This window comes from Phoenix dactylifera, chromosome 8, assembly GCF_009389715.1.
Source record: "Phoenix dactylifera cultivar Barhee BC4 chromosome 8, palm_55x_up_171113_PBpolish2nd_filt_p, whole genome shotgun sequence".
Taxonomy (NCBI): domain Eukaryota; kingdom Viridiplantae; phylum Streptophyta; class Magnoliopsida; order Arecales; family Arecaceae; genus Phoenix; species Phoenix dactylifera.
Genome location: NC_052399.1, coordinates 25,879,428 through 25,899,326, shown reverse-complemented (window position 1 = coordinate 25,899,326; position 19,899 = coordinate 25,879,428). Strand labels below are relative to the sequence as shown.

General features: G+C 39.3%; 1 protein-coding gene across 1 annotated transcript; it reads left to right on the top strand.

Annotated features, from left to right (window-relative positions):
* Positions 1-15,720: 15,720 nt before the first annotated feature.
* On the top strand, positions 15,721-19,094 carry LOC103711109 (probable xyloglucan endotransglucosylase/hydrolase protein 28). Its single transcript, XM_008797116.4, has 4 exons — positions 15,721-16,154; positions 16,252-16,352; positions 17,089-17,297; positions 18,307-19,094. Exons 1-4 carry the CDS (start codon positions 15,950-15,952, stop codon positions 18,803-18,805), a joined length of 1,014 nt encoding a protein of 337 aa, XP_008795338.1. The 5' UTR covers positions 15,721-15,949; the 3' UTR covers positions 18,806-19,094.
* The last annotated feature ends 805 nt before the right edge of the window (positions 19,095-19,899 follow it).

Below are 19,899 nucleotides of genomic sequence, written 5' to 3'. Positions count from 1 at the left end.
TAAATTGGGGAACTTGGCTCTGCAACTGTATCTATAGCCTTTTCACACCTAAACAAGCCTGTTGTTATTGTTTACAGTAAATCATTTCAGTCCGAACAAGCTAACAGTAGTGTTTACACCTAATTCAACGACAGCGGTGGTTTGTCGGAACTGATGAACTTTCTGGTATGCGGTTAAACCAAGATGTACAATTAACATATGCTAACATCTAAGTCCTTAGGGTAGGTCCAAAGAACTGATGAACTTAGCTTTGTATGGATAGGGTGAAGCGCCACCTCGAAGTTGAAAAATAGGATAGAGTCTGAGCCCTAGTCAGGCTAGTTAAGCGCTACCTCTAAAATGATATAATTGGTCGTCCTGCTCTCATCCATGTATCAACATTAGGTCGACCCGAAATTGCTGGGGCTTGGCTAAAGAATGAAGCAATTAGTCATCGAGCCTTTCCTGCGATAGGGCTGCATGGAATAGGGCCATAAACTCTAACTAGGCGGCAAAAACTACAGTGAGGTGTATGGTGCTTTGTGTCAAGGTATACTGGTTTACTTCTTGACACCAGCTGCTAGGATCCCCCCTGATGCATTAATTATATGCCAATAGGAAAGCCACCTAGGGATTAATTTTTACACCATTTCAGTATGTTCTCCTATGATCACTACTGAAAGCGTCCTTGTGCCAACCCATACTCACCTTTGCACAGCTCTGAAGCTAGTGGGTAGCCGTGGGCTGGAGGCATATAGCCTACGTAGACAATTTTTTATACCATATGTTAGGCCATTTGACAGGCTAAGTGAGAGTCTTATTAATGTTCACAGCACGAGAGAGGTGAAATGCTTTTATAGAGTATGGAATCATGAATCAAAGTCGTACATGTAGATGTTTTTAAAACACCAGCTACCAGGTCGAAGCATAGTGGCATTCCTTGATCCTCGTTTGCCTCGGACCTTAGGCTAGTCGAGTATAGAGTCTGAAGTATGCTCATTTCAATTCTTATCATTTCAATTATTTCCTATTAGCTGGAAATCAAACTATATTACGACCATGGCCGTCATTATATACTGATCACTAATAGGATATAAAAAGAGAGAGCTGCATGTTAGTGTAATGCATTTTCATATGATGTGTTTTATGGTTTCTCATGCAAATGCATTTATTGTGACAAAATGTCTGTGTTTGTGAATATGCACACGCATATATTTATATATACATGCATATATACATTCGTATATCTATCCATTCCCTTATACATATATATACACACCCATATATACACATATCTACACATATAGACTCATACATTTTAACGCATATGCACGTACATACATTGATACATACACATACATACATGTGTGTGTCTTATGTATATATGCGTGCTTTTATGTATGTATGTTTATTTGTGTTTGCGTGTGTATTTGATTTGATTGCACTCAAGTAGATCTCTATTAAAATTCAATCAAAAATTCAATCAGATTTTGATCGGAAAAGGAGGTTCCACATCGACGATCCGACTCTATAAATTGGTTACACATTATCCACTGGAGGTCAATGATTAACTCATGTCCTCTACCTTCCAATAGGACTACTACTAATGTTCCTCTCTCTCTCTCTCTACTCGTATGTCATTCATATTCTATTTACTAACAATATATATATATATATATATACTTTCTTGATCAACAATTATGGCTAAAATACTTCCAAAACCTCTTGAAAAATTAATACAAATAATCATATTCTTTTGTTTTCTTCTTTGCCTAGATGTAAGCCAAAATTTAGTCATTCACCTACTAGGGCATGATCAAGAAGCATTAATTTATGGACCTCTTAGCCACAACAAGAAGGATGGAAAACCAGCCTACATGTCCCTACTTTGTGCTCAATAACAAGTCGTCGACTACACCATAGCGTGGTGCGAACTAAACCTAGACTAATGTCAGCTATAACTGATGGCACTTTGAAAATCATCATTAATGATCATAATCATAACTGTTGAAGGTCCAACAACCAATCAACCTATCTATCTTCACAACATGTATTAATCTACCTCCCTTTTTTAAGATAAACCAATCAAATCTGATGATAACAAGGAACTTACAAGGGACCCCATCAAATTTGTAATGCCTTTAGGCTCTTTCACCCCAATGCCATCTCCAATGATAGCACTCCCCTCTACCCCCACACACTCTCTTTCTCTCTCTCTCTCTCTCTACCTAACTATTTAAAGAGGTAGAATAATTTCAAATATGTACCAGAGTTAGAATAGTTTCAAATATGTATCAGAAAATGATAGGAGTACAAAAAGAGAAAACTAAAGTAGGGGTGTCAGATAGGGACCTTTGAGAAATACTTGCAACCGTGTCATCATGGAATTGAGCAAAGGCCCAGACCTGGCACCCAAAACCTAATCATAACGTACCAACGTGCATGGGTCCCACAAGGTGGATGGCATGGGAACCTGGGATGTCCCCTCGCTCGCCAGCCGCGGTCCGGCTCGTGATGTCGTCTTGCTCCTCTCCCGCTTCGATGACAACAAAACTGGCCGAACAAGCTCTCCAGCATCACGGGGTTCGGCAACCTCGACACCACGGAATCCTTTTAGCCCTCGACGCCACGGCCACTCCTTCATCGTTTTTTGTTGGTGTTTTCGATCATGCAGTGGATGAAAGATTTATAAAGCTAGATCGAATATTAGAATTTGTTTATTACCTTTATTTTATCAAGTCCTTTTCGATCTTTAGCCTTCTTTCCATCTCTCATTGACCTCTCCATCAACTACAGTCAACCAATAGTTCTTAAGCGTGTAGAGAACATCCAAGGACTCCCCTCCAGCAGCAACTTCCTTCAACTTTATCAAACAGTTTGTTGAATTTTCTGCTACAGGGGAAATTTGTCTCAGCCTCTTCTTGTTTAGTTTTTCTCTTAACTTATTGTAGATTGTAATTTTTTTTCCTTCTTTGTTTTGAATAAAAAGGTGAGGTCTCATCTTGTTTTTGTTCATAAAGAATAAAGAAAACACACTATGTTGTGATGGGGAAATATTGAATACCTCATCTTTGGACTGGACCGACCTCCTTAACTTCGGATATAAACCGAGATGAGCGACTTTGGTCCCAGCCGAGGAGCTAATTAACACATGCCGATAAGAACGATAATTCCACCAACCGGTAGTTGTGGCAACTCGATCTGCATTCGATGCGTAGTTAGTACCGTACACCGCCCACGTGAAATGATGTCCACATCGTAAACGTATGATTGGCCGTTGCTTGGCGACTCATGCACGTCGCACCAACCCAGGTAACTAACAAAATAGACTCTTCTATATAAAGGGATAGTCCGAAGGACCTCAGGTATGCGATATCGTTTAGAGAGAACTCAAGTCTGTTGAAATCTCTCCCTTTCATATTGTTGCTTTTCTATCCTAACTTAGGTATCGAAAAGTTCCTCGCCAGAAACTCTCCGACAGGCAGACTTGTTGCATGCCATTTTTTAAGGAGATCAATTTTTCACACCTCGGCCAACCAGTTCAGCTTGGCTCCTACCAATCTCAGGGTCATCTAACTGTGCTCTGACCTCGATTCGAGATTCAGCGGCAACAAATTGGTGCTAGAAGAAGGGCCCCAAGTGTACCAAAGATCAAGTGCAAAGGCAGCTTGATTTTGGTTCTTAGGGCTTCGACCCGAATCCATCCACTCCTTCGAGTAGCTCGCTCGCCTCTTTGTGGTGCACTTCATCTCCAGTCGATGGCGACATCATGGTTCGGATGCACTACTTGACATCAAGCAGAAGAAGAAAGACTCCCTTATGAACTATATTAGCTTCTTCAATGCGGCGATACTGGAAGTCTGCAACCTGGAATGGTCGGTCACGATGTCAGCAATGAAGAGCAGCTTACAGTCATCTCTCTTCCTCTTCTTCTTGGAGAAGCGATTTTCCGCAGACTTCGCCAAAATGTTGGCATGAGCAGAAAAGTTTGCCAATGCGGAGGAAGCCATGGCCTTCTATCGCGAGGCTCTAGTGGGGGACCCCCATGAGGAGGCAAGAGGGGGTGCGAGGGGCGAAGGGAGCGGAGGAGTGTTTCACCTCGCATGAAAGGGGCCACGACAATCCAAGAGGCCTCTTCAAAAATTTAAAAGGTACACTTCTCTCACTGCTTCTAGGACTTAGATCCTAATAAAAATTGAAGGTCGAGGCTACTTGCGCCCTCCATATCGGATGAAGGCCCCAATGATCAAAAGAGACAAGAAGAAGTATTGTTGCTTCCATTGTGACCATGCCCACGACACCGAGGAGTGCATCCAACTCATGGACAAAATCAAGGCACTCATCTAACATGGGCAGCTGGATTGATATGTATGTGCTCGGCATGATTGAGAAGCTTCTGCTTCGGCCTCTAGTCCGCCACCCCTGGAGCCAATCGACAATCATCTGACAACAGGTATCATCAACACCATTGCTAGCGAACCTGCTGAGGTTTCAAATGCTTTGGGCAACCAAGCTCCTCATGCGGCTGAGGCTATCTTGAAGAGAGCGTATGGAAGACGTCATTTCTTTCTTCGATGCTGAGCTAGAAGGAGTGCAGACTCCTCATAATGATGCTGTAGTCATTTGTCTTACAATTGCAAAATAAGATGTAAAAAGAATCTTGTTGATAATGAAAGTTCGGCCGATGTGTTGTTCTACGATACTTTCCAACATATGAAGCTACCTATCGAACAAGTCCAGAAGGTTAGTGCACCCCTGGTTTGCCTCTCGAGAGACTCTGTCCTTTGGAAGGCAGGATCAATTTGCCAGTCACCGTAGGACAAGGACCCCGAAACAACACTTTGAGGCTAGACTTCTTGGTGGTCTAGGTCCCCACAACCTATAATGTGATCTTGGGCCGACTTGGCCTCAATGCCTTCCAAGCTGGCTGTCTACTTACCATTCACTTGTCTGGTTCCCCATAAGAAGCAGAGTCGGAGAAATCTGAGATGACCAGATGATGGCTCACCAATATTACATGGCCACCCTCAAAGGAAAGAAGTCGATGAAGACTCTTCCAATTGAAGGGATGGACACAAGGGACGAGCTCAAAGAGCAGTGAGGAGAACTGACCGAGGAGCTAGTGCAGTCCCTCTAAGAAAAAATGAGCCTGACCGAACTATGCAAATTGACTAGAGCCTAGATGAAGAAAATTGGGCCAAGATGTTCGGCTTTCTCTATGCCAATGCCTATGTCTTCGCTTGGTTGACTGCCGATATACCAAATATCAGCCCCGAGTTGATGGTTCACAAGATCAACATGGACCCAGCTCTCCAACCTGTGCGGCATAAAAAAAGAAACTTCGTCATGAAAAGGCAACAAGTCATAGACCAAGAGGTTGACAAACTCTTGGAGGCTGGCTTCGTCCGCAAGATACACTACCCTAATTGGCTGGCCAATGTTGTGCTTGTTAAAAGAGCTAATGAAAAGTAGCGAATCTGCATCGACTTCATCGACTTGAACAAGGCCTACCCAAAAGATAGCTTCCCACTCTCGACGATTGACCAGCTCATAAATAGGACCCCAAAAAATCAGCTACTAACCTTCATGGATGCATTCTTCGGGTACAACCAGATCCAAATAGTGTTCGAGGACGAGGAAAAAACTATCTTTCTTATTAACAAGGGCCTTTACTGCTACAAGATAATGCCCTTTGGGTTAAAAAATGTAGGGGCGACTTACCAACGCCTTTTCAACAAAATTTTCAAGAAGCAAATCAGTTGAAATATGGAGAAGTATGTGGATGATATGCTCGTGAATAGCCGAGCAGAGAGGCAGCACATACTGACCTGAAAGAGACCTTCGTGATCCTCAAGAAGTACTAGATGAAGCTCAGCCTGATGAAGTGCCTTCGGAGTCACCTTAGAAAAATTTTTAGGATTCATGGTGATGCAACGGGGAATCGAGGCAAAGTCGGAGAAGATCCAAGCAGTGCAAGAGATGTAGCCACCAAGGATTGCCAAGAAAGTCCAAGGCTTGACTGGTTGGATAGCTACACTTGCGAGATTTATCTCCAAATCGGAAGAGTGTTGCCTCCCATTCTTCAAGGCCCTGAAGCCTTCGAAAAACTTCTAATAGGCCAAGGAATGCCAAGAGGCCTTCGACCAACTGAAGGAGTACCTCAACTCGTTGCCTTTCCTCATAAACCACAAGTCTGAGAAGAAGAAAGATGTCAGAAATCGATCTACTGCACAAGTCGAGTTCTGCGAGATGCCGAGACTAGATATTCTAAGTTGGAAAAGACTATTTTTACCCTCATCATCTCGGCCTGAAAGCTCCGACCATACTTTCAAGCCCATTCAGTCACAATCCTAACTAACCAACCAGTAAGGCAGATTTTGCAAAAGCCCCAAAATGTAGGTCGACTGGTGAAGTGGGCATTGGAGCTCGAAGAACTCGACCTAGAGTACCGACCCCTGCCAACCATCAAGGCGCAGGTGTTGGCAGACTTTCTGATGGAATGCATTATTCCTGATGAAGACTCTACCGAGCTCCCCACCAAAAGGAAGACCTCAGAGTAGTAGTGGATCTTAGATGTGGATGGGTCATCGAGCCCAAGGGTAGTGGGGTTAAGCTCATACTTATCATCCCAGATAGAGTGATCATAGAATACACTCCATGGTTCAAGCTCTCGGCCTCAAATAATGAGGCTAAATATGAAGTACTCATCCCCGGCTTAAGCTTTCAAGGAGCTTGGGGTTCAGCAACTGAAGGTCTTCAATGACTCACAATTGGTTGTTGGCCAAGTTCTAGGAGAATGTGAGGCTCGGGGGGCATTGGTGATCCAATATCTATAAAAGATAAAGGACATCACCTCAACCTTTTCTAACTTTGACATACAATAGATTCTCTAGACGGAAAATGCAAGAGCGACCTACTGTCAAAACTAGCCACCTTAGAGACTGTCGATTTGAGTAAAGCTATGTACCTTGAAGTCCTAAAGATGCCGAGCATCGACGAGCTAGAGGTCATGAAAAACACTATTGTCGAGCCAAGTTGGATAGATCCTCTCATCGGCTTCTTGAAGGACAGAAATTTGCTTGTGGATCGGGCTGGAGCCCGCCGGATAAAGTGATAAGCCTTCCACTATGCTCTCCTAGACGACAAGTTATATCGAAAATTATTTTTGTTGCCGCTCCTCAGATGCCTCCATTCGATAGAGGTAGATTATGCACTTCGGAAAGTGCACAAGGGCATCTGCGACAATCACTTAGGTACATATCCTTCGCCTACAAGATCGGCAAGAATACTATTGGCCAACCTTGCAGGATGCGAGTAACTAGTGCACGTCACACCAACCCAAGTAAACGACAAAATAGACTCTCCTATATAAAGGGATAGTCTAAAGGACCTTAGGTATGCAGAGAGAATTCAACTTTGTTGAAATTTTTTCCTTCCATACCGTTACTTCTCTATTCAAACTTAGGCATCGAAAGGTTCCGCTGAAAACTTTCCAACAGGCAGAATTTTTGCAAACCATTCTCAGAGGACAATTTTTTACACCTCAGCCAACCAGTTTAGGTCAGCTCCTGTCGACCTCAGGGTCATCCGAGCTGCACTCTGATCTCGGTCTGAAAATCAGCGACAACAGATTGTAGCATGCTATTTAAATTTATGGGAACCTAGCTGACTGAACCACAAAATGATCAATGATACATCTACCTTTTATTCAAAGATCGCATTAATTCAGTGAACGTCCACGATGATAATCTAATAGTTTGATTCAACAACTCATTACTTGTGAGAGCTTTAAGTAGTATTCAATTAATTAGATTTGTTATTAACATGATAACTACATTAGTTTAGTCTCCATACAAAGAACTTGTCACAATTTTTTTTGAAGAATAATAATAAATACACCATCAATTAGTTTTATTATATCAACAAAGCAATGTGAAAATACCAAAATGAACCACTTTGAGGAGAAATCTCCCTAGTTTTGAGGGATTAGGAACTCTATACAATGGACATTTCAGCATTAATGTAAATAAATAGAAAAGTGGGAGTAGCAAAACTAAGATGCTGAGCTTGAAGGGAAGGCTGGATGCCTATACGTGTGTTGGGAGGGCGTTTCACAGTGTGTCCATTTTCCTGCTGAAGGAGCTATGGTTTCATCTTTAATTGAAGCTCTGCATATAGTATATCCATGTTACTGAAAAAAAAGCTCTCCATTAAACTGGAAGGCTGAGAAGCATGTGTGCTAATTTACTTAGAATTATTTTGTCTGCCTGCCTGAAAGTTTTACCTTTCATGCATGGGTTCCAGGAGGGTAGAAGAAGGTTGAGCCCAGCTGCACTCATCATATACTTGCATCCAAAGTACAAATATCCTAATCAAAAGCATATATTTATGCACCCATTTGTATCTTTGTTATTATGGTCACTCAATTGATGCCTCTTATAAGCCATGTGGGTATCTTTATATCATCATGGTCACTCAATTCATCTCCTCAATAAGATAGGGCCATCAGTAGGAGATTGGATGTGTGGGCAAGAGAAAGGAGCTCAAAAAGGCTGGCTGTTGCACTCCAAAATGGAAGCAAGAAAGCAAGCTTGGGTGAGCAAGGAGCATGGAGATTATTATATAGAAAGGCCTCTAATCCTTTGGTATTGTCAAGTGAAACAAAAGCCATAGACATGCAATTAATAATGAGTACGACTAACTTGCTTGCCCCCCACTGCATTTTTTTTCGTGCGTTTCATGTAATAATATTTCATGGATGGGACACGTGGATTGACTGTGGCGTTGAAATGTTCCATTGATTCGGTGCACCACGCTGGGGGATACACGCCCAAAGGATGGGTATCAGCTTTCTAACATTCCTCAATCTTAGCAGCAAGGTCAGTCTTCTGTTCCAAACTTCCAATCATAAAAAAGATCAGTCTTTTGTTGGCCAACTCATTTGATTCGAAGGGAAATCACAAACTTATTTCAGGAGATCCGTTGTGTTGGAATTTACTATTTATTTCTGATTATAGTTAAATTGTGACTCAAGTTTATTACTTAATTTTTGGTTTTAGATATTTTTTTATTTCTATTTAGAGCAGTATGTCCATTCAAAAAGTGGGATATTCTTCTACTATAATTTTTTTCTAAGAAAAAGTAGAGAGTGGGTTCCTCTCACTTGTAATGCAGGAGATACTTGGCCTGTTTTTTTGGATATTTCATCAACCAAAATTATTGTAGGAAGATATAGAAAACAATGAAGGATTTGAGTAAATTTATGAACGATATGATAGATATAGAAAATATTCAATCTCAAAGTGGTTGAGTTCCAAGTTAGATTTTGTAAAATTGATCACACCTCTTGCAAGACATATATGGCATAGAACGATGTCTATGAAAAGGTAGTATAGGCTACTAGGCTTAGGATCCAAACAAATTTGACACCGCTGCATCTGAATTTTAGTTGCTTAGACAAAGGTAGGCCCTGGCTTTCTTGTTAACCCACCTAAAAAGTTATTTTGCAAAATAATGAAGAAGAAAATCCTTACTCACCAACCATAATTGTAGTGAACATAAGCACTTGATAGACACTTAGGTATCATGTGTGATTATTCCAATTATGCTCTAGTATTAAAGAATAATATAAAAACTTGCTTTAAGTGCCCATTCAAAGTCTTGATCTATGAGCTAAAATTCACAAAGCCGTATCCTTATGAATCTTGATCACTTGGCAAAGCTATTTTATATTGGCCAACTAGAGAACTAGTATACCTTCCCAATTTTATTTTATAATTCAATAGGATTCATCATCTTGGTATCAAACCCCATACTGGTACCATACTGCTATACTATAGGTAATCTTGATACGGAATCGATTCGGCTTATCAAGACTTGGCATACTCTTGTATAGTATGGTACGCTCGGCATGAAATAATATGCATCAATACGAAATATTGCTTCAAATTTATGAGCTTCTATGTGGTATTTTATCAATTGAATAAAATAGTGGGTACAGATGGTGGGTTGATTTAACCATGACCCAGTCCATTTGTATGTGAAATTGGGTCTAAATTTGAAGAACTCAGTTTTTGTGAGGTCCCCACTAAAATATTGGACTTTGATGATCCAGAATATACTCGACCTAATTCAATGCGAATATAGGTTCAAAAGCCAAGTAAACGTTCCTCGTTTAAATTGGACGCAACTGCGAGACCTATTGGAATTATTAGGATGTAGCCCAGCAACAGAGAGGATGGGAGCAAGCAACTAGCTAGCCTAGCACCATAAACTAGGATTTAGTTTAGCCTTCTAAGCTCTTCCTCATCACTTACTGCAAGACTGGGCTAAAATATTAAGGTCTACTTGGACTCATCATGCAATAACGAATAAACTAAGCTTCTTTTTTTCTTTCTAAATTAAAGAAAAAACCTTGTTTATAATGCTGAATGAAATGAAATGCTCTACAAAGCTTAGAGTAGATCTAGCCAGTGGTTTTAGTGGATCCTCATCAAATCTGGGCAACATTCTTGACCTCATTCTAGCTGGTCCCAGCAACTTGTGAGACTCACCCAAACCCCCCAAAAAAAACACTCTAAAACCTTATATATTGGAAACTTTGAACGCATGACAAAGAGTGGGCATCCTTTCTTATTTTTCTTTGCTTACGCCATGATTTGCTCCATTTCCTCCAAAAGAAGCTATCTTGACCTAAGCTAATCCCTGTGGACAAAAAGGGTGGGTTCCATTTTTGACTCCCTGACATTGGAACCACATAATATAATGCCAAGACTACTTTAAAGCACCTCAGCATTTGCTCAAAATAATCAATCAATAAATAAAAGGTTAACAATCCAATAGAGCTTTACGTGCCAGAGAATGCTACATCATGAGCTGGTATGCTATTCCGGCAATTTTACAGTATAAAAACTTAGCTGTTTTGTGGAAGGCACATATATTTCAAACTTCACATGTCTCTGCAGCTGAATACTAGTTTAAATAACAATAGCTAAGGATCCATCTGGACATGTAGATGTTGCATTATTTTACTGATCAATTGAACAAATCTATTGGGAGCAATTGTTTAGTAATATTGTATGATGTAACAGTTGTGGTAGATACTTAAATCGAGCACCAGATGAGCTTTTTGTGTCTAGTTTTGCTGTTTATATTTTGATGGCTGAAGGGGTGGGTATGTCATCTCAAAGACTAACTCTTGGCATGCATGCCTTAATTTCGCAAGTCAAAGCATATATGCCATGGTTGAAACCAATAAGATCTATTGTAATTTATATTAGACGATTACGACCATACTGACCAGAGGTTGGAGCTGCAAAAGGTAGGAGGAGGAAATCTAATGAATTTAGGGTAGATAAGTGAGATTTAGTAGATGGTAGATTTGTAATTGAACTAGAATATGGGCACAGGCATTCTACATGTTTAAGAAGTAGGACCATTGAAAACTTATAAAATAATATGAAGTATTAATTTGAAAGATAAAAGGTTTAAACTAATGAAAAACAACTTATAAAATTTGAAAATATGGAACATGAACTAAAGTAAGAAAAAAGATGGAAAATATAAATAGAGATATTGAAAAAACTATTTAGAGTATAAGAAACTTGAGTTTTATTCACCATGATGAAAAAGAGAGTAGTATATAAGGTAGTGGTTTTTTCAGACCTATAAGCTTCCTAATCCGTTAGGTTAAATTAATCTAGAGAAAATAAAGTGACAATGATAAAAAATAGTTTTGAAAGTCTAAAATGATTTTTGGTCTCTATAACAGTTATTTCTAGGAGAAATGACTAAGAAAATTTGACTAAAAATTTTAAAAATCATCTTAACTTTGATGGCTATAAAATGGTATTCTGGTAAACAACTGCAACTTCGCTGTAATGACAATTCTTCAATAATTTCTTATCCAATCTCTGATTGACATGATTTAGATAGTTTTGGAAAGCTTGCTGGACAAAGAGTTTCATTTTGAAATCCTATTTATGTTTTTTTGGTAAAATAGTGAAATTAATAATATCTTAATATTGTAAATATTTTGGCTCTCCAGTATTTGTGAATCAAATTCTACCGCATGGTTATACTTGACCTTCAATTAAGGCACCCTAGAGGCTACCAATGGTGCTTCAATGTTGCTCGTTCATCTCTGGCATGAATTTTGAAGCCTCAATCTTCAATCTTATTCTAGCATAGTTTATAATGCATTGACATTATCTTTTTGACTCTCCTTGGTTTTCATCCAAGTTAGCTAGAGTATCACCAGATAGGCGTTGAGAGAACGGCATGCACCACACGGCCATGCATGCCGCCAATCACAGTCGTTCATTTTCATAATAGTGCACCAAGATGAGCACCTGATGAATAAGTCCATAAAAACAAGCGGTTGTGATTGGTGAGATGCACGACTATACGCTGCATTCGGTATAGAATATCTCTAGATTCTTTGTCATTTACAAAGACATAACATGCCATGTTTCTTTGTATCTTTGAAAACATGCCACTCTTCAAGGGTTTACAAGGGAGGAGGAGGTATCCAAATGTCAATCGCCAAACCATCTTAGAAACATGTTTCTCGTTTCCCTCACCATTGTGACCCCCCTCGTTCCTCGTATCTGGTTCCTGCAATCCCTTCGCTGGAGCAGGATAAAAGTCTGAGACGTCTGCATGGAATGTATACACTCGAATCGAAGTTCCATAGAGAGCCGTATCGACATTTCTGGGAATCTCGAAAGGACCATTTAACGGAACCTGGCGGAACCTAACGGAGCCACCGTTAGCTTCGCTGGATCGAGGTGCTGAGCGAGCCCGTGAACTTCGTCCCGTTTATACATGCAATGGAAAAGAGTCACGGGTCCACGATCCTCCACCCTCCATAAAAGTATTAAAAAATAATAGATAATTATTCGGTTAAATTCTCACCGCCTGATGTAGATCGGACAGACGATGGTGATTTGGACCATCTTATCTCTTTATCTCCCCAACATCTGACCTTTGAGATGATTGTACGGCCAATTAATTACCACCGTTTTGGCCTTACGTGGTTTTGCCCCCATTCGTAGATCCACTACTCCATTCAGAACAGCAAAGACTCTCTTCAGCATATCACACGAATCCACCGTTGGATCTACCGATTCGAGATCTACGCAGCCAGCGAGGACCCGGTTGTGCTTTGATATTTGTGTAAGACACGATCCAATGGTCGATTTTGTGAAAATAAATCGATCATTTTTTTTTTTTGCTTAAGCGGATGAGTACAGACTATATGAGTATAGATACATCCAATAAAATTAGAAAACAATACTTCACGAAATGCTCTAGACAACTCAACTCTTCGGGTCCACAATGTGCCGCCAGAGTGATTGGCCACATGCGCGGCCATCCAGTCTACAGCGCCATTGGCTTTTCTAAAAATATGCTAGGCCTGCAATGCCATCCCGTTTCTAATTATTAACCAAATATCCAGGAGTAGGGGTGGTCCCTGCCCAGCACACTCGCCCTGATCGGTCATTCTATTGTGCGAAAGATACCGCTCGAACCCACAACATAGTTGTTGTTCAGAGCTTAACAGCGGATCCATGGACTTCGGAGCCCAACGGATGGTTCTGACGTGTATTTAGAAAGATCCACATCAGCTCTCTGGGCCGCGTGGCAGCCTTTGGTCCGTCTTCTTTTTTTAAAATAATATATAATAATCAATAATTTAACCAAGTTTAATCTCGTGGGTTTAATAAATAGGAGGGCGGATTGGCGATTAATTGGCGATCCTTTCGGGCCGCGGGCAGCTCAGCTGGGCCCGCGTGGAGCTGCCCGCGCGCCGATTAAATCTTTCGGCTCCCGTGATCGCGGTTGGCGTGGGCACGCTGGTCTTCCAATTAACTGCCCTGGAACTTTTCATTAATTACGAGGAGAGAGACTGACGTAAAATGCCTAAGATAACCACATGAGTCATTTTAAAATAATTAATTAAAAAATTTAATTTTAATATTAAGCTTGTCTATTTAAACAGTTGAACTAGCATGATTAAGTGAGCTACATAACAAAATAATACTCATCTGACATGCTTTATCCTCAATTAAAGATAATACTAAATATATTATTTGCAACCAGTTGATCAAAATATTTTCTATAATGTTCGAAGGCTTTGCTTGTAAAAAAAATTGAGATGGACTAATGCAGCTACTATAGGTGTTGGTGAATCCTAAAAGTTGGAATAATTTTTTTTTTTTTGGTATCATCAAATCTGTATTATAAATATCTGAAAATAATGCAAAAAAGATTATAAATATTTAAAGGATAGAGAAAAAACTATCCTAGCATGATCAAGGAGGTATCTTGGATAAATTTTATAATCTTTGTCACAATTTGGAATATGGGACTAATAAATATTTTATCAATTTCAAAAGTATAAAAGATAATGGAAATGTTATTGCTGGTCATATAATTTCTTTTCAATAGGTCTAGTAGGGCCATCATTTATTTGATGAAAGGTTAAATAGCATCATTTTGAGAAAAATTAACTTAGCAATCATAGAAACCAATATATATACATTTTATAATTAGATAGATGTGGTCCTGATTTTAAGATAATATTCTAAAAAAATGAAATTTGTGAATCTAATAAATAATTTAGCCGATGAAGATTTTTAGATATTTAATGGGAAACAATTTAAGTTGAAATTGACTAGATGTGTTATAGCTCAAATGAAAGTTTGCGAATGCTTTCCTAACTAAATGAAAACATGGCATTTTGTTTATACTAAACTAATATAATAAAAATAGAGATTTGCTTAAATGATTTGTAATTTTTTATTTATTAAGAAGGATGTATTGCCATTCATTTGTCCTAAGCTGAAGCATTTGTGGGTTATATGTTTATAAATTTAATGCATTCTAAAAGCCAAAACATGTAGGATAGACATTAGGAATAATAGTGTACATTGAAGTTGCTTCATCATACAATCATTGTATTTTTAAATTAAGCCAATTCCAGAGGAGAATAAAATAAAAAAATAAAAAAAGGAACATAGCATGCCTTCACTTGATTTTTGACTAGGTTTCCTCCTACTTCAGTTTCACAAAAGAAGGAAAAAAATAACCAAGTGATATTCAATTAATGCACACCTTACTTTGAAAGGTCATGATTTTTTTAAAAAAAATAAAAGAAAAATACAATTGAAATATTTGATAAGAGATTGAATTACAATTAGTACATGTTTCTTCCTCCTAAGAACATAGCTAGCTGATGACTATTAGCAATTGAGAACTGATGCATATCACACAACTTGCTATTTTGTAAAGAATTTTTGGTTTCTATCAAGAAGCTAGCTGACTGCAAGTAGTATATATTTTATAGTTTGTCTGCCTTTTCTTTAGTTAACACTACAAATTAGTTCATAGAATAGGAAATCATGCATCCTTGTGAGAATCACAATGCTAAAATATCAAAAAAAAAGAAGAAATAATTAGTAAAGGGTATCTTTGTGAACCAAGGAATATCAACCCAATGCTTTGGAAGGGGCGGTGCCCTCGTCAGCACTCCTTCCAATGCCACCCTTTCTCCCCTTCAAATCATAATATATTCCCCCATTTATTTATTCCTCAAAATCTTCACCAAATTTAAGTAGAAAATTTTTTCCCATAACATATCACTCCAAAATCACCACTTCAACTTGTTAATAAATATTCTAATACACAGAAGCCAACAAAAATATATAAAAATTCCCACCTCTCTCAAGCATCCGAAGCTCTTTCTTTGCCAAATAAAAAGTAGCCTCTGCTGCCCTTTCCCCCGAGACGTTTCTTTCCTCCTCTCTCAAGAAAACAGAGAGGAGGAGTGGGAGAGCGAGGGAGAAAGAAAGCAGCCTCCTTTTTCTTATTCTTTGAACTATAAACAGGAGACGGACGCGGAGTCCATTGCTGCAGAGCTTCAGAGAGATATAACAAAGAAGAGAGAGATATATAGATATAGAGAGAGATGATGGGCTCTTTGGCTCCTTTGGTTCTCTTCTTCTTCATTGCCTCTCCTCTGTTTCTCTTCTCCTCCTCTGCTACTACTAGTGTAATAGAGAGCTCTTCAACTGTGTCCTTTGAGGAGGGGTACACCCAGACCTTCGGTGACAGCAACCTCATGCTCCTCCGCCATGGGAAGACCGTTCACATCGCCCTTGACGAGAGAACAGGTCCCTCTCTCTCTCTCTATCTCTCTCTCTCTGTCTCCTCTTCTAAGGCTTCTCTGGCTACTTGCTATGTTTCTAATCGAATGCGTTGGATTCTTAGGTGCTGGATTTGCTTCCCAGGATCTCTACCTCCATGGATTCTTCAGCGCTTCCATTAAGCTTCCCTCGGATTACGCCGCCGGCGTCGTCGTCGCGTTCTATGTTCGTTTCTTCTCCTTGCCTTGCTCTGGTTTGTTTTTAATTATTTTGAGGTCCTTTGCCTTTCTAAACATCTAATGGACAAAGAGGTTTTTGTATTTTCTTTTTTTTTGTCAATTTCATTCATTTGTGATGGTAGGCCTTCGATTTGGTCATCTCTGTTTGTTATTGATACCAAAGGCCTTAAGTTTTGCATCAAAATGGAATTTTTGTCCCCTTTCAATCCATTGTATGCAGTAATCTAAACATGAGTATTTGATTTTTTTTCCTCTTTCTTCCTCTCTTCCCAATCTTCCATTCATTACAGAATGTTTGTCACATTCTTGATTTTCTTTTGGTCTAGAAAAGAAAAAAAGCTTGTGCTTTAATGTATTCATTTGTTAAGTTTCCTACTAACCTTTTTGAGATTTATGTAACCATTCTTCATAGTTTTTGGTAAATCAGTTTGTGTTATCATAGTTCATAACTTAAGAATCAGAATGGGTTTCTCTTTTTTTTCCTGCAAGCATTAATCTGAAGAGTGATTTTGTTTTCCTTAGCTTTCTCTTTATTCCTATGTTTCCAGTCTTTTATTTGCTATGGATTTCCATGGCATTCTCAATTTCTTTCATTTGAAAACAATCTACACAAAGCCCATTTAAATTTTTTTTCTTCCCCATCTTTTTTCCTGTTCACATTGCTCTCATCTCTATATACAGGCACTAAATTGCTACTATTATTTTTTTTCCCATTGATGTAGATGTCGAATGGTGATGTATTTGAGAAGACCCATGATGAATTGGACTTTGAGTTCTTGGGGAACATAAGAGGGAGGGAGTGGAGAGTCCAGACCAATGTCTATGGGAATGGGAGCACTGCCATTGGAAGGGAAGAGAGATACGACCTCTGGTTCGACCCCACAGATGATTTCCATCAGTACTCCATCCTATGGAGCCATGATCGGATTATGTAAGATTATGCAGGATTATTAGAGACTATACCAAGAGGACAAAATGCTTCAAAATGGAATTTTTTTTTTTGTTTGCTCTATTCCTTTTCATTTTTTTTTTAAAAAAAAACTAATGTTCTGCATTTCTTGTCTCTTTTGTTCTTTGTTTACTTTTGGGTGTTCTATGTGTTTTTCCTTCTTTATCTATTTGCTTTTATTGAAGGTTGGAAATGTGAAATAGTTTGGAGTGATAGGGTAAATGTTCTCTTTTGGTATAGTTTCTTTTGTTTAACTTTTAATATTCTTTTTTCGACTTTTAATCATACTTGCTTATGCTGGAGACACAATGAATCTCTTCAATACTAAATTAGAGGTTCAAACTAGAAATGAAAAAGGGATTAAAACTTTTATTATTTTTATATTAAAAAAGTTCCTGCTTTTCCTTGAAAATTTTGGAATATTTATTGCTAACTTTTATCTACATATCTAGCTTTGGTGGGGCGATATTTTATCGATCTAAATCAAGTTTTCTTTCCAAACAGAGGTACTTAGGTGCAGAATAAAGAGACCAGTCTCATTCGCCACCTCTTTTGTGATGTAAATCTAAAATTAAATGATAGGAACCTGTAACATATCCTATTCTTATAAACTTAGATTCTAAGTTTCAAAGAATTCCTTCATTAAAAGAAAACCTCAGAACATTTTGTAAGCTCAAGCACATTTCCGCCTTCATAAATTATTTTTTTTTTATGATTTAAACCAGGTTACCTTCTTTGACAGCAAGAAACAAAAGCTATGTTACTTTCTGAAAAAGTGGTAATTAAGTGCAGAATGATGAACACCTAAACTCATTCCTCACACCCTTTTGTTTCCCTTAAACATAAATCTATTTTAGCACGTTTTCACGACTTTTTTAAGATTTTCATATGATTTATAGAACCCGTCTCTCCTACAAGCAATGTTAGATTCTAAGATTCAAAACATTCCATTTTCACATATGATCTTGTCTAACTTATGTTTGTTTTGCAGATTTTATATTGATAGCGTTCCAATTAGAGAGATAGTGAGGACTGAATCCATGGGAGGGCAGTTCCCCTCCAAGCCCATGTCCCTCTATGCCACCATATGGGATGGCTCCAATTGGGCCACCTCCGGCGGCCGCTACAAGGTCAACTACAGATATGCTCCTTACATTGCTGAATTTGCCGATCTCATCCTCAATGGCTGCGCCGTGAACCCCATGGACCATTCATCGGCTTGCGAAGGGCGCGCCGCAGCTCGCTATGACTCAGCTACAATGTCATCAGAGCAAAGGGCACAAATGGAGAGTTTCAGGAGGAAACATGTGACCTATTTCTATTGCTACGATCGGAATCGATACCCTAATCCTCCACCGGAGTGCAACATTGACCGGGAAGCCCGGCGTTCTTATGGGGCGGATGGTGCGAAGTTCGGGAACCACCACCACCACCATGGTAGGAGCCACCGCCGCCCGAGCCCAGTGGGGCTAGCTGATGCTAGTTTTTGAATGTATTTGGTTACCTTTTTCCGGGTGTAACGTTATTCTTGATGTGCAGTGGAAGAATTATTAGAGGTTGTTAGATTTCGGTAGTGAAGCTTCAGACCACATACATGTGCATTGGGGGTGTATTATTGGGCTACAATTGATGCATGTCGGAGGAGGCTATTTGTGTCTTGGTGCCATTGTCTTTCTCGCTTTTGGCTTCTTGTACTTGTCCCCTTCTCACATGCTAACGTTATTATTCAAAGCCCATCCATCTGAGATAAATATAGGAGGACATCAAAGCAGTGAATAATTTAAAAGGTTGTGGACTTTTCTCCTGTTAGCTTTTGTTACTTTGGTGTTGCTTGCAGGCCATACTTTTACTCATGGAACATGCAAGTGGGGGTCATTTCTCTTTGCTCTCTTTTGTTTGTGAGTGCAATTTGTAGGCCATGCCTTCTCATGGAGCACGCTTGGAAGTCATAGAGCCATGGTAAGGTTTGTTTTGTTGTTTAGGGTCGTAGCCATCACTCAGGAAACAAGTTGGTCGAATGATGCAGTAAATATGAATGCATCCCTTCTTTCTCAAGGTGAAAGATGATGACACAGCTGTCTGCTTGCACGGAGAGACAGGTCAAATGGAGATTTAAGGGTTACAAAAGCTGTTGGAGGACAAATAATATCTTGAACTACGTGCACCAATGTGGCCGTGCACTGCACCAAGCGGTCCGTTTCATTTCTATAGACCAATCATTGAGAAGAGCGTATGATGAATAGTTTTATATAACTAAGATGATCCGATTGGCATGCATGGTGCATGGCCATGTGGTGCATACAGTATAAAATATAAGCATTAAGAAGCAGGAGTGATTCCTTCGTACTAATCTATACTAACTCCGCCATTATTAGCCTGATAATGCTCTTTAGAAGCAGCTTTCATGTCCATTCAAAGGTAAGGAGTTCATCGAATTCTAATCGGTAAAGGTCTGGATATGTTAATTTCGACCTTCCAAAACCTACCGCAATTTCACAATCAAAACTAGGTTACAATAAAATTTATCATATCCGAAATGGCCCCATGCGAAGTTAGGGCAACAAGGAGGCCATATAATCATATT

Coding starts and splice junctions, on each gene's coding strand:
- LOC103711109 (XM_008797116.4), top strand. CDS start 15,950: ATGATGGGCTCTTTGGCTCCTTTGGTTCTCTTCTTCTTCATTGCCTCT. Junction 16,353..17,088: donor GCGTCGTCGTCGCGTTCTAT/GTTCGTTTCTTC, acceptor CCATTGATGTAG/ATGTCGAATGGTGATGTATT. Junction 17,298..18,306: donor TGGAGCCATGATCGGATTAT/GTAAGATTATGC, acceptor TTTGTTTTGCAG/ATTTTATATTGATAGCGTTC.